General features: G+C 34.7%; 1 protein-coding gene across 1 annotated transcript in view; it reads right to left on the minus strand.

Moving 5' to 3' along the window:
- Window positions 1–15149, minus strand: part of LOC148311516 (Fanconi anemia group J protein homolog) — a 128643-nt gene that overhangs the window by 14290 nt on the left and 99204 nt on the right. The window contains exons 5-13 of the mRNA XM_088256507.1: window positions 13625–13714; window positions 12672–12755; window positions 11813–11869; window positions 8456–8606; window positions 7216–7411; window positions 5491–5709; window positions 3632–3751; window positions 2743–2840; window positions 1475–1596 (exon numbers count right to left, since the gene is read on the minus strand). Coding sequence (XP_088112633.1) covers window positions 1475–1596; window positions 2743–2840; window positions 3632–3751; window positions 5491–5709; window positions 7216–7411; window positions 8456–8606; window positions 11813–11869; window positions 12672–12755; window positions 13625–13714 — 1137 coding nt within the window. The remainder of the gene's footprint in view (window positions 1–1474; window positions 1597–2742; window positions 2841–3631; window positions 3752–5490; window positions 5710–7215; window positions 7412–8455; window positions 8607–11812; window positions 11870–12671; window positions 12756–13624; window positions 13715–15149) is intronic.

The following is a 15149-nucleotide window of genomic DNA, read 5'->3' on the forward strand; positions in this document are numbered from 1 at the left end:
GGTTTTACATAAAAAGATCTGTTGCACAGAAAACAGTTTAATAAGTAGCTTGATATTTATTTTTAAAACATTGTGTTATATTTTTAAACATTAAAAATGTTCTCCTGAAAAATCAAGTTTTTTGATTTATGACGTTCTTGAAAGGAGTGAGCGATATCTGATCGTGCTAAGTTTTTCTCGATCTTTCTCTGCTCCTTTTTCAACTACATTTCAACCAATATATTGTCACATGGAGTCGTTAAAAAATTTATACTAATGATTTTTAACGCTTGTCTCAGCGTTGCATCCATACTTACAGTATCGAACAGATTAATTGAAACAAAACAATTTTTTTCATATTTTCAACACCCTTTAAAAAAATATTTTAAGGGTGTTGCTCATATTATGGACCAGGGCTGCTTCTTTCAGTGACTGAGATGATGAATAGCGAGGAATATCAGCCAATTCTACTAGAAAAGATGCTACCAGAGGTAAAAGAACCAAGGTCAAATGGTAATGGAATATTTCAGCAGAATTTAACCCCCTGCTACAATTCCAAAAAAATGATGAAATTTTTCACACAAAAACAGTGAACTGTGTTAAACTGGTCAAGAATTTTGCCAGACACAAACCTAATTGAAAATCTATCGGCAATCTGTAAGAATTGGCTCTCCAAAATTGATTGCACTACGGTGTAAAAGCTCATTATATCCATAATTCAGGTATGGTCGAAAAAATGGCATCCACGTGCCAAAACCTTATATAATAGATGCCAAAAGAGTAAAATCTTTGACTGAGCCCAAATGAGATCATATGAAATATTAATTTATGATATAACTAATAAACAAAAGATGTTACAAAACTTTTTACGAAAATACAACAAAAAAGTTTTGTTTCAATTAATCTGTTCGATACTGTAGGTGAATGTAGTTGGAAAAAGGAGTAGAGTGGAGAAGAAGACCAAGGTAAACTAGTATTTCGAAATACTTCACATATCGCTCACTCCTTTCAAGAACGACATAAATCAAAAATTGACAATTTTCAGTTGTGCATGTTTTCAGAATGCCCAGAAAATGTACTATATCCCAGCAAAAGAGGCATATTTTTAACTTAATATTTACCTGCTACAGGGCAGAAAGTGTTGTTTTTGCATTTTGAAGAAAAGGTAATGTTTAATTATTTTTTAAAATTTACTAAATATTTTTCAAATGGAGAAAAAACCTTCAGGTTTTACCTAAAAAGATCTGCTGCGCAGTAAAAAGTTCAATAAGCGGCTTGATACTTATTTTTCATACATTGTATTATATTCTTAAACGTTAAAAACGTTCTCCTGAAAAATCAAGTATTTTGATTTATGACGTTTTTGAAAGGAGTGAGCGATATGGAACATTTTTTGGGCATTCCGAAAACATGCACAACTGAAAAATTGACGATTTTTGATATATGACGTTGTTGAAAGGCGTGAATGGGTATCCAATAATATTTTATATTTTACCTTCAAACGTGTCAAAACCAATTCCATGAGATTTCAATGAATCGGCTAGTTCTGCACCTGACATCAAGTAAGAGGACTCGTAGTTCGATTGCTTGCGGAGCAGAGGCTTGTGGTTATGGAACCTATAATAATAACATAACATTAATAATAATAACAAAAGATCATGGGTGGACAACATTTTCAGCAGTCGGACCAGATTTTAGAAATCAGATTTCTTACCGGGCCGTAAAACAAAATTTCTTTAATTATTCAAAGCAAACATGAAACATATATTTGTTTTTAAGAAGATATAAGAAAAATGTGAATCAAATATACTTATAAGATAAGAGTTGGGCAATACAAAAAATAAATATTTAAATATTTTTTAATTTGTGAGACATCTGATTTTGTTTATCAGAACTACTTCTATTACTACCATCACGCCTTTTCCAGGTAGGCAGAGAGGATGGAACGCCACACTCTTCCGTCCTGACATACACTCCTCGCCTCCTTCACATCCATACATCTAGTCATGCATGTCCTCCGATTACGCAGACTTTTAACACCGCCAGATTTTAGGTTCTGATTGAACTGATCGTGCCAAGTCTTTTTCGGTTGTCCATGTTCTGTTTTCCCTCTCACATTCGCCACATATATTTTCTTAGTCATTCTCTCGTTATCCATTCGCTCCACATTTCCATACCACCGCAAAGAACTCTTCCTAATTTTTTCAATTATTCCTCGTTCAGCCTTACATTCCTTTCTTATATCGTCGTTTTTAATTCTGTCATACAATGATTTTCCACACATTCGTCTGAGGGAGCGCATTTCAACAGAGTTCACTCTGCTTTCATCCTTTGCCAGTTCCATGTTTCGCTTCCATACATTAGTGTCGGTACTAGCACGCCGTTGTGAACTGCTAGCTTGGTTTGTCAGAACTAAGTGCATCAATGTTGATACGTTAACGATTGATGTTGTTGCTACACGCAAACAGTTTTCCAAATGCTCATCGGTGATTCTTGTTCTCATTTGAGATTTGATATGCTTCATTCGACTAGTATCATGGCTACTGTATAACTAGCTTTTACAAGACACTTTTATCTTCAAAAAAATTGCTTGTAAAATTCAGTTGCGTCATCCCTCCACTTCAGGTCCAGGATAGTATTGAATTAATATCAGATAGTTAGTTAATGAAAAAATCACATATATTTATTTTACAGCCCCTTGGGAATCGAAGCCGGGACCTCGTCATAGTCTGTAAAATACGGTAATCTTATGTAGTTACTTACCAATCTATCCAGTTGCAGAAATATTTCTTAAAATAATAAAACAAAGTGTTGTCATCATTTGCATGGAAAGGTTTTTTCTCTATCAGCAATTCAAGATCCTAAAAATTAGATTTGATAATATAAATATGTGATCTTTCAACAAATGACAAGAGAAAAAGAACTAACTAACCATCATGCTGCTTCACCGCAGGGATAGGCAGAGAGAATAGAATGCCACACCTATATCGCTCACTCTTTTCAAGAACGTCATAAATAAAAAATCTTAAATTTTCAATTGTACATGTTTTCGGAATGCGCAGAAAATGTACTATATCCCAGCAAAAGAGGCATATTTTTAACTCAATATTTACCCGTTACAGGGCAGAAAGTGTTGTTTTTGCGTTTTGAAGAAAAGGTATTGTTTCATTATTTTTTTTAATATCCTAAATATTTTTCAAATGGAGAGAAAACCTTCAGGTTTTACCTTAAAAGATCTGTTGCGCGGTAAAAAGTTCAGTAAGTGGCTTGATATTTATTTTTTAATACATTGTATTATATTTTTAAACTTTAAAAACGTTCTCAACAACGTGTGTTGATATGGTTTGGACATGTGGAACATATGAGTGAAGAAAGAACGGTTAAACAAATGTATGAGGCGAATGTAGTTGTAAAAAGAAGCAGAGGATGACCGAGGAAAACTCGGCACAATCAGGTATGCCAAATACTTGAAAGTGGTCAGGTTAGGAGTCGTAACAATCGGCGGCTATGTATGAGGAGATGCATGAACGTAGAAGAGGCGAAGAATGTTTGCAAAGACAGGGTGGTGTGGCGTTCTATTCTCTCTGCCTACCCCAGCGGGGAAGCGGTGTGATGGTTAGTTAGTTAGTTAGTTAGTTAGTTTAGTACTGACCTTCACTGCCAACTCTACCTGGGCGAGTTCAAGGGTGAGCGTAGCCACATCCCGACACACATCTTCCACATTATGCCCTTCATCTATCAAAACTATGTGTCCATCCAGTGATAACTTCACCTATGGAAAAATAAACAATTTATTATATTAATTAAAAAGAGAACTAGCCCTTATAAGGACCGCTCTTTCTGAGTGTTTTCGCCTAGAATATATTTATTTATTTATTTATTTAAACTTCATGTACAGAAAATAAAAAGTACATTGGCGGGCTTATTGCTAAAAAGCAATATCTTCCAACCGACCAAAAACGGACTAGTGATATTGATCAAAACGTTTGATACCATATATAGCCGTTTGCAATCAGAGGGTAGATAGTACTTGAACATTTAAAAAAACATAAATTACAAATTGGCATTTAAAAAAAACATAAATTACCAAAAGACGATAATAAGGAGGGCAAAGGAAGAAGGGAGTTTAGGGAAGGAGGTAGAGGGAGGAGGTTTGATGGACAGTTAGGATTCTAATGACAGATAGTAATGTCTCAGACGTTTTTAAAAGTTAATACATATTATTGTCTGATGTAATAGATTTTATCAAAAAACTAAAAAACAAAAACATGACAATGAAAAAAAAAAAAATAACAAAAAAGTATTCTAGGATTCTAATGATAAATAGGTAGAATCAGGTAGCAAGTTTAAGGAAGAGAGGAGGGGTCAGGGGAGGAGGAGATGGACAGTTAGGGTTCTAAGGTAAGATAATGATGTTTCAGGCGTTTTTTGAAGGTTAAAATAGAAGGTGCATTTTTTACGTGTAGAGGTAGTTCATTCCAGAGTCTAGCCGCTTGGACAGTAAAGGAATTACTGAGGAATGCTGTGTTGTGGCAAGGAATGGAGAGTGTTCTCTCTTGGGAAGAGCAAAGGGATAGACCATGATCAGAAAGGTAAACGAAGTTTTCTACAAGATAAATTGGTGCACTGGGGTCGCGAAGAATGTTATATAGTAGGGCGAGAGATTGTGAATTTATGCGTTGTTTAAAATGAAGGCATTTTAATTCAGTGCGACAGGGTGAAACATGGTCATATTTCCTTAAGTTAAAAATAAAGCAAATACCATGATTCTGAAGACGCTCCAGACGATTAATAAGTTCCGTGCTAGCGTCAAGGTAACATATATTAGCATAACACAGAGAAGATAGGAGGACAGATTGTGACAGATCTATTTATTTATATTTATATTTTTTATATTGTAAAAGAAATATTTGTGTTTTTATTATTTACAAAGATAGTTCGTGTCATACTATTTCTGTGAGCCTAAGTGGCTCATTATTAAAAGTAGGTATCACTTTGTGGTAGAGTGGGTTCGAACCCAGAAACTCTGACTCGAGAGTCCGCGAAACTAACCGCGGGACCACAACCCGACGCTTTTATTTATTATCAGACACTGGATTATTCATCTTACAGATGATATATCAATATTATGTGTCTCAATGTGAGATGAAAAATGTGAGATGAATTAAGAACTAGCATTCGAAACGAAAATTTCAAGCATTGAATATTTTATTTCTGAATTTTTTTGTAACCTTTCCCTTACGGTGCTTAAAACTACCGCGTGCAATGGTGATATGTATTTTGTTTTTGGTTATTCTATCCCCAATTTTTCCACAAATTATTTATTTCTTTCGCTGCAAATTAAAAACTTTATATTTTAGTTATATATAATACTTTCATGTCATACATAATTATATTAAAGAGGAATACAAAAATTATGAAGCCGTTATATTGTATTAATATTCTCATTTTTAAAGTCGAATTGTAGTAAATACATGTCGCCGGGAGGGAAAGGTTAATAATGAAGCTTACCGAACTCCTGATGAGCGGATCAAGAAGATAGTTGTACGGGCAGAAGACGATGTCGGCATTCTCCGCCAGATCTCTGGCCGCAAAGTACGGGCAGGCGCTCCTCTCCTCTCCCAAGGCCACCAGGTCTTCTATGTCCCACACCTCCGGGAGAGCTCTCAGCAGCCGGGACTTGTTGTCCCGGAAGCTGCAGCCGGAGCTACCTTTTCTCTCAAACTTGCGCTGAAACACAAATAAATGTAGATAGGTATTCTACGCACATGGGGCTTACAATAAATGTTGCAAAAACCCATGTGTCGTGCAACAACTCTGACCGAGGTATAACCATCTCCCCCTCCCGGAGACTCTGCAACCTAGAGTACCCAGATGATGCTGTTATAATTGATAACTCCATTGAGGGTCTCCAATTAATCGTCGACAGGGTAAATAGGTATTCTACGCACATGGGGCTTTGCAATAAATGTTGCAAAAACCCATGTGTTGTACAATAACTCTTGCCTGGATGTCCAACAACCCTTGATGTTGAGTAACCAGCTCATCAAAAAGGTCGAGAGTTTCAAGTCTAGGGAGTGTACGTGACTGAAAATGGCAGCCTTCAAAAGGAATTGGGAGTGCGCTTAGGACTCGCAGGGTACGCATTTAACAGTATGAAGGCTGTCTGGAGATCGGATTTATACTCGGTGAAGACCAAATGCCGCTTGTACAATTCCTGCATTGCTCCTGTTCTGTTATACGGCTGTGAAACATGGCACCTGACAAGGGCCCAGAGCAGCCGTGAACATTGAGAATAGGTGTCTGCAAAGAATTTTAGGCGTGCGGTGGTTTGACTTTTTGAGGAATGATAAGGCATAGGACGCAGTAAATATTGGTTACAACTTTCGTCAAGAAAAGGCGATTCAGTTGGCTAGCCCATGTACACCGCATGCCTCCCGAGAGCCTCAATCAAGCTTCCCTTTTTTACAAGGCATTCGGTTCGTTCTGCCCAGGACGAACACTGCTGACAATTCGTCTGCAGTTTTGTCTGAACTTCGGGAAGCGGACTTGACTTGGGAGGACGCGAGGGAGCTGGCAACCGATAGAGAAGCTTGGAGACAGTTTGTGGACTCCATATACTCTACATGAGAACCGGATATGGTCGGGATAATTTTTTTATTTTTATTCTTATCCAACCATGATTTATGGAAATGAAAGTTGACCGGATGCGGTTAAATGCTATCTCCCACTGCGGCAGAACCACGCATGATAGATATTCGAACGGTGATACGAGGAAAGAATGCAAGGGTGAAAAAAAGCATTATCAATAAAATTAAGAAAGGTGTTGAAGTCAATATAGATGAAGAAGATTATGGAAGTCTGGGTATTTACAGGGTGAAAAATCGTATTCCCAGGCAGTTCTAAGTGTATGAATATATTCAGGGGTTCGGAACTTACATTCAAATAAAAGAGTCTCAGCTTAATAAAAGCTTTCCTCAATCCAACATTTATGGCTGTTGTGAACTCATATATACCGTGTCACGAAATTGATTAATGAAAAATTTGAGAAGTGTGGTTGTCAATCATGGGTAGAATTGGTGAATGTTACACGTGTGTCAAATGATCGCCCGACAAAGCCTATGACAGTCGTAAGCCTTGTAAAACCCCAGATTTCTATATTTTTCTTCATTTATGTTGAATGTTAAAAAATGTATTATAGCGTATGGTAGTCAGCACAGATCCACTTCAAGTCACCTTTTGTTCGTCCATTAAGTGCTTGCACAGTTCAGTCTTAGACCTGTACTGATGTGACCTCGGCTGGACGCACGTGTGCTCCCGACTGGACAGTATGGACATCTTCAGGTTCTTGGCGTATGTAGTCCTCTTCAGCTCACTCACAACCTGCGCCAGCTGCTTATGAGTCCTGGTTCCAAAGTATATCTTTGGAATGCTGAAACATCTCATATCATTAAAGTAATAATAATCACCTTGTATCTGAAGACCATGATTTTCATAAATCAACAGGTATATAAATTTTACATGCAATTAAAACTGGTCTTCATTTAGATAATCTAGAAAAATTTGAAATAAGTAAAGCAATCAATAAAGACGTACCCATATTAAATAACCAATTAAATTTAACTACAAGTCCACTTTAAAATATATTCCCATTGCAATTCATTTGTCTTCTCTATCTTTCAAATTTTAGTTTTGTATATTTGTCAGACCGTAACAATTTCACTTTAGTCTACATATGACCTGATGATGGAATGATTATTCCGAAAACCTGTTGTCACGACATAGTGTTTTTTAAAGTGGTATTTTATAAAGTGAACAATGAATGATAAGGAGTGTTATATTACCATACCACAAACATAAGGATGCTTTTAATATACAAAATATAATAATAATAAATTCACGCATTCTCGGAAGCCTGGGTGTGACAGACATCAGTAGTAAGGAGAAACGCAGAGAACCTGATAATATTGTAAACCAGTCAATCGCGCTGGATCTTCCTCGAATAATGTCTAGAGGTAGACCAAAGAACTCTCGGATGCTGCAGAAAGATAACATGATTCGAAATCAGCAAAAGCCCATTCTTTGCAACTACCTGTACACGACGGATTGTCCAGTTTTTTGGACATGTTGCGCGTGGCAATGAGGATAGCCTGAAACGACTGATTGTGATCAGTAGCCTGGAGGAGAAGAGAGGGAGAGGAGGATCCCCTATACTATGGACTGATCAAGTTAAGTCAGCAGCAGGCACCTCGGTGGTGGGAGCGCTACGTGCAGCGAATCCCTTGATAACTGGAGAAGAGTCATTGCTTCCGCAAGGGTCAGAACCTTAAGTAATGAAGAATAAGACTGAGAATAAGACTTAGTACGGGTAAATGAGCAAAGGCCCATTTGTTTCACCCGTATGTGGTACGGGCAAATTGAGCAAATGATCAAACAAAGGACAGTTTGGGGTAAAAACATTTTGATGTTTGCTTACTGGTATCTCTTGCAGTTGGGTTGGGTTTTTGCTGGTGATGATGGAGCACCAGGTTTCGAAGAGTCACACGCATCAGGACTGGTGGACATCTTGTGTCTCTTGTGAATCGTCACACTCTCATCATGCTCCATTGAACTCGGGACACCGGAATCTGAAAAGAAAAAAACATGTCCACATTATTTGAGAGCACCCAGATCTTTTTTATTTTAAATACTTAACTTATCCATTGGGTTTATTTTTCATTTTTCCATTGTTATTATTTATTCCGAAGGCAACTTTTATTGCATATTGCTTTAAAACATTCGAAATCTTTATGGATATTGTACCTGAAAATTCTATGCAGGCAAACTTGTTTATTATTGGTTATGAATATATATATTTATATATATATATATATATATATATATATATATATATATATATATATATATATATATATATATATATATATATATATATATATATATATATATATATATATATATATATATATATATATATATATATATATATATATATATATATATATATATATATATATATATATATATATATATATATATATATATATATATATATATATATATATATATATATATATATATATATATATATATATATATATATATATATATATATATATATATATATATATATATATATATATATATATATATATATATATATATATATTTTTAATTATGACCTGCTATGTTATCGGTAAAACAACACCTATTACACTAATTGAATTAATTTATTTTTTAAGGTTTCTTAAGCGTTTTAAGAGGCGTATTCTCTGAACCAGCGGTCGGTGAACCAAGGGTAAATTACCCCAAATGGGGTAAAAATGATTTTTTTGGGGTTATAAGGAAATTTTATTTTTTATTTTTAAATCTGTCGTCTTTTTGGTTGTCAAAAGCTGCGAAGGCTTTCAAATTTGTACACGAGAAGGCGGTAAAAAATGTTACTGCCATTCGCAGCAACCTACCTTTGTGAACAAGGCTTTTCCACTCTAATGAACATAAAAACCAAGGACAGAAATCAATTAAACGCCGAAGACATTATTCAAATTGCTCTCACATCGAAAAGTCCCAATTTTTTAAGTAATTGTATCAAACATGAAGCGACAATCATTTCTCCAAAAACTGAAAAGGAAACCTGAAAACCTGAATTTTGGGCCGCGGGTTGGCCACCCTTGCCTTAAAGGGTTGAGAGGGATGAGAATTGAGCGGGTAGGTACCCAGTACCTAGCGTCACCCCCGACGCAGTCGAGAAACTGCCGTATCAAGGAAATGAATGCGCACTTAGCTAAAACGAGTGCATTTCGCTAATTGCGCTCCTTTCGGATGAATGCGATTTTTCCAGAGTTTCCTGGATGGGGACTCCCCTCCCTGACATTCCTTCAGGACCCAAACGACTTCCTGCACGTAACCCGGTATGTGAAAAGGACATTCGTCTCTCTAAGGGGGACCCTTCACGTGAAAAAGAAAAAAAAACTCGAGTGCCTGGCTGTTGAGCAGTGACTGAAAAATATTGAGGTATTTTTTTTAAACAGCAATTTCAAGGGTTGACTAGAAGGGTCGAAAATTATGCTAAGGATAATTAATTAAGAGAAAAATGTGAATATAACATATTACTTGATTAGACTCGGATATATTCGTAAAGGCTAATAAAATTACATATATACACCCGCCTCCGTAGTGTAATAGTCAGCATGCTCGGCTACCGTTCTGGAGGTCCCGGGTTCGATTCCCAGGGGGGTTTAATAAATATAAATGATTTTTTCACTCTAATATTTATTCAATATTACACTGGACTGGTACCTGAAGTGGAGGGCTGATCTGACCTTTCCTTCATGTGTAATCGATCGAGATAACACTGCGTTTATAAAAAGCAGTGCCTTATGCACCATTGGGGTGCGGTAAGGGATTTATTATTATTATTATATACACACCCGTAGACACAAAAACCATCGCACTAGCTAAAAATTAGAAAATTAGCTATAATTACTTAAACTCTATGCAAAAATCGTTCGTTTTCAATTCACTAATATATCTTATGAATATTCTTTACTTTTCGGTATAAACAACATTTTATTAAAAACATTTTGAGTGTGTCCAAATACTTGTTCACAAAATCTGGATTATCTTTGATTATAGGAGTTATTTTTCGTATTATTTTTTTGACATCTCATCAAAGATGATGAAGAATATGGAAGTCTGGGCATTTACGGGGCTGGCGTCCGTCATAGGCTGGTTTAAGTGATCACTTTACACACGTGCAACGTTCACCAATTCTACCCATTGTTTTATGACATTGTCATAAAATAATATGAATATAACTTATATAGTTGGAGATAATCCAGAATATTGTGAACAAGTATTTGGACACACTCAAAATGTTGTAAATAAATTAACTGGTCAAATTATAAGCTAAAATAATAAAAATGAAGATGATATTTTCTGGCGTTTCTCATGTATGTGATTATAATCCAGGATTCGGACCTCACATACTAATATAATAGTTTTTGCTTAGTAAAAAGCTTCTTAACATGTCACCAATAGATGTCTCTAGTGAAGTTAAGGTGATTCAAGAACAACGTTTCAAAATTGGTTTATATATATATATATATATATATATATATATAGAACTTTCAAGAATTTGAGTAGTATGGTTGTCAATAATGGGTAGAATTGGTAAATGTTACACGTGTGTAAAGTGATCACGTAAACCAGCCTATGACAGCCTATAACAGCCGATATAATCAATAATTTCATTCATCATTTTCTTGTGGAAAATTTACCTTCGTAAATACGTTGTTTTCGTAAATTGGTAATGAATGACGTCACAGTAACATTGCAAAATTATTGGCGGCTCTATTAGTTGATGTCTATGGTCCACCCTCCCCCCCCCCTCATATTTGTATAACACAAATGGTAGTGTAGTGGTAAACAATCCACACTACTACTATAACAGCTATATAAACCATAGACAATAAACTATATGACGTCATAAAACGTCCGATGACGGAAATTTGATGACGTATGCGAACGCACGTTTTTCGTTTTATTCAAATATCTAAAGTTTAAACCTTAATATCTCCCTTAGTTCCCTACAGATTTCAATAAGAATATTATCGATAGTCTTGTGATTTTTTATGTTAATTTATTAGCCAATAAACCAACATCGTGACAAAAATCTATTGATAATTTTCTAAAAATTCGATCACCGAACACATTAGGATTCTGTGAAAATATAAGTCACAAGTATTTTTAAAATTAATGCGTTTAATTTAACATTTACGAAAAAATAAGAGATGATTTTAAACTAGTAACAAGTTTTAAAAGTAAAAATTACCTGGAGAGAGCTCTTGACGTTTTACGGCGAACCTCTGAACCTCCTTGCAATCACCACCTGAAATTGTTTTCTCATCAATTCAGACATAGGAGCAGAAGAAGACCGAGAAAATTTTGGCAAGAACAAATATTTAAAATGTTTGAGCGTGGTAAGGTCAGGAGTCGGAATAATCGGCGTGTATGCATAAAAGCATGAATGTGGAAGAGGCGAGGAATTTTTACAAAGACAGAGTGGTGTGGCGTTCTATTCTCTCTGCCTACCTCTGCGGGGGAGCGGTGTGATAGTTAGTAAGTTAGTTAGTAAAAGTGTCAAATTCATATTAATTAATTCAATGAAAAAGTATATGTATGTACCTACATATGAATTAATTTTTCATTCTTACCCTTATCCACACCGAATGGTGCATAGAGCACTGCATTTCATCAACACAGTGTTATCTAGATCATTTATTATATGAAGGCAAGTTGATCAGTCTTGCGCTTCAGGTACCAGTCCAGGGTGACATTGAATAAATATTAGGGTGAAAAATCACAATAATGCTTTGATTCCTAGTCTACCTAATATATCGTAGTGGTACAGGAGAAAGTGACCAACCACCAAAACGTAAAATGTTCAGGAGCGCCATTTAAGTCACTTTTGCTTGGCAACAAAATAACGTCAATGCAGTTAGTCACTTTTAACAAGTCAATATATTATACTTCCAAGATTAAAATCCTTTGGGATTTTTTCAGGGCAATATTGAGCTAGTAAGATATCAAATAGTCAATGATCACGTTTTTGTACAAAATGCACTTGGTCACTTTCTCTTGTATGACTACGACATGCATGTTAAGTTAATTTCATAGTTTTTTATTGTTACCTGATAATATTTTCTCCTCTTTTTCTTTTAACTTCGTTTCGTCGTCAGAATCATAGTATACAGCCTTTTTACTGTGCTTCTTAGCTAAAAACAATTATCATTTTAAAGGATCAAATGATCAAGAGTAAACATTGTAAAAATTGTGTAATTAGTTCTTATTTTTACTTTTTTTCTTCTTCAATCTAATATTACAGTACTTGAGTAGCAATGCAGGTAGGTGCAGTACTGTATACTTTATCAAGTTTTCAATAATTTTAAAATAAAATTAGGTTATATATATATATATATATATATATATATATATATATATATATATATATATATATATATATATATATATATATATATATATATATATATATATATATATATATATATATATATATATATATATATATATATATATATATATATATATATATACATGCGTGTTTTTTCAATGCTTTCCTACATTTTTTTTTCAAAATCTTGTTCAGATTTCCGAGGTTACATATATCGCTCACTGCTTTCAAGAACGTCATAAATAAAAAAGCTTGATTTTTCAGGATAACGTTTTTAAAGTTTAAAAATACAATACAATGTATTAAAAATAAACATTAAGCCGCTTATTGAAGTTTTTACTGTGCTACAGATCTTTTTAGGTAAAACCTGAAAGTTTTTTCTCCATTTGAAAAATATTTGGTATACTTGTTTTAAAAAAATAATCAAACAATACCTTTTCTTAAAAATGCAAAAACAACGCTTTCTGCCCCGTACCGGGTAAATATTAAGTTAAAAATATGCCGCTTTTGCTGGGATATAGTACATTAGTATAGGGCATCCCGAAAAAATGCACAACTGAAAATTGACGAATTTTGATATATGACGTTGTTGATAGGAGTGAGTGATATACATATGTGTAGATGTGTGCATGAAGGTATATGCTCATATTCGTAAATTCATTTTATTCTCACCTGACGATATTATTTTACTCTTTTCGTGGAATAATTCAGCTTCTTCATCAGAGTTATCATAGTAGACAGATTTCTTATTGGTTTTACCACCTGAAAGTAATACAAAAATTTAAATATGTGATAATTTATGGAAGCGAAACATAGAGTTGGCAAAAGGAAGATGAAAATAGACGGAATACGATCGAAATGCGATCACACAGACGAATGTGCGGCAAAACGAAAACGGAAGAATGCAAGGCTGTGAGATGAGCATTATCGTTAAATTAAGCATGGTGTATGGTTTATATGGTTTGGATACATGGAACAAATGAGTATGGAAAAAACGGTAAAATAAATGAATGAGGCGAATGCGTTTGGAAATAGCAGCAGAGGAAGCCCGGAGAAAATAGTTGGATGGAAGATATTCCTTCTTAGCAAAGGGCCCGTCAATGTAATTTTTTTCTGAACATGAATTGAAAGTAAATAAATAAATATTATATTTTTCATATTTCAAGCACTAACTTTGTGATTTTACATTTTATAATTAAAATATAACTTCGTTTTAAAATCACAATAAACATTTTATTATAACTTATTTATAATATCTACCGGTTTCGAAGCTAACCGCTTCTTTATCAAGACTGATTCAGAACTCTGAACTCACACAGTTGATAAAAATAAAGGTCTTAATATATTACACACATCGCTCACTTCCTAACAACGCCATATATAAAATAATCGTCAATTTTCAGTTGCGCATGTTTTCGGAATGTCCAGAAAATGTACTATATCCCAGCAAAAGCGGTATATTTTAACTTAATATTTACCCGTTACAGGGCAGAAAGTGTTGTTTTTGCATTTTGAAGAAAAGGTATTGTAAAATAATTTTTTTAAATATACTAAAAATTTTTCAAATGAAGAAAAAACAATTAGGTTTTACCTTAAAAGATCTGTTGCACAGTACAAAGTGCAATAAGTGGCTTGATATTTATTTTTAATATATTTAATTTATGTATGGAAGTGAAACATGGAGTTGGCAAAAGAAGGATGAAAGTAGACTGAATACAGTCGAAATGCGATCTCTCAGAAGACTGTGTGACAAAACGATGTATGATAGATGTGCGAATAGTGAAATAAGGAAGGAATGCAAAGCTGAGATAAGCATTATTGATAAAATTAAGAAAGGTGTGTTGAGATGGTTTGGACATGTAGAACGAATGAGTGAGGAAAGAACGGTAAAACAAATTTATGAGGCGAATGTCAGCGGGAAAAGAAGCAGAGGAAGACCGAGAAAAACATGGCACGATCAGGTATGCCAAATACTTGAAAGTGGTCAGGTTAGGAGTCGTAACAATCGGCGGGTATGTATGAGGAGATGCATGAACGTGGAAGAGGCGAAAAATGTTTGCAAGGACAGAGTGGTGTGGCGCTCTATTCTCTCTGCCTACCCCTGCGGGGAAGCGGCATGATGGTTAGTTAGTTAGTTAGTTAGTTTAATTATATTCTGAAACTTTAAAAACGAAAAATCTCCTGAAAAATCAAGTTT

Source organism: Brachycentrus maculatus, unplaced genomic scaffold, assembly GCF_059751285.1.
Source record: "Brachycentrus maculatus isolate JH-2025_06_01 unplaced genomic scaffold, ASM5975128v1 h1tg000061l, whole genome shotgun sequence".
NCBI lineage: Eukaryota > Metazoa > Arthropoda > Insecta > Trichoptera > Brachycentridae > Brachycentrus > Brachycentrus maculatus.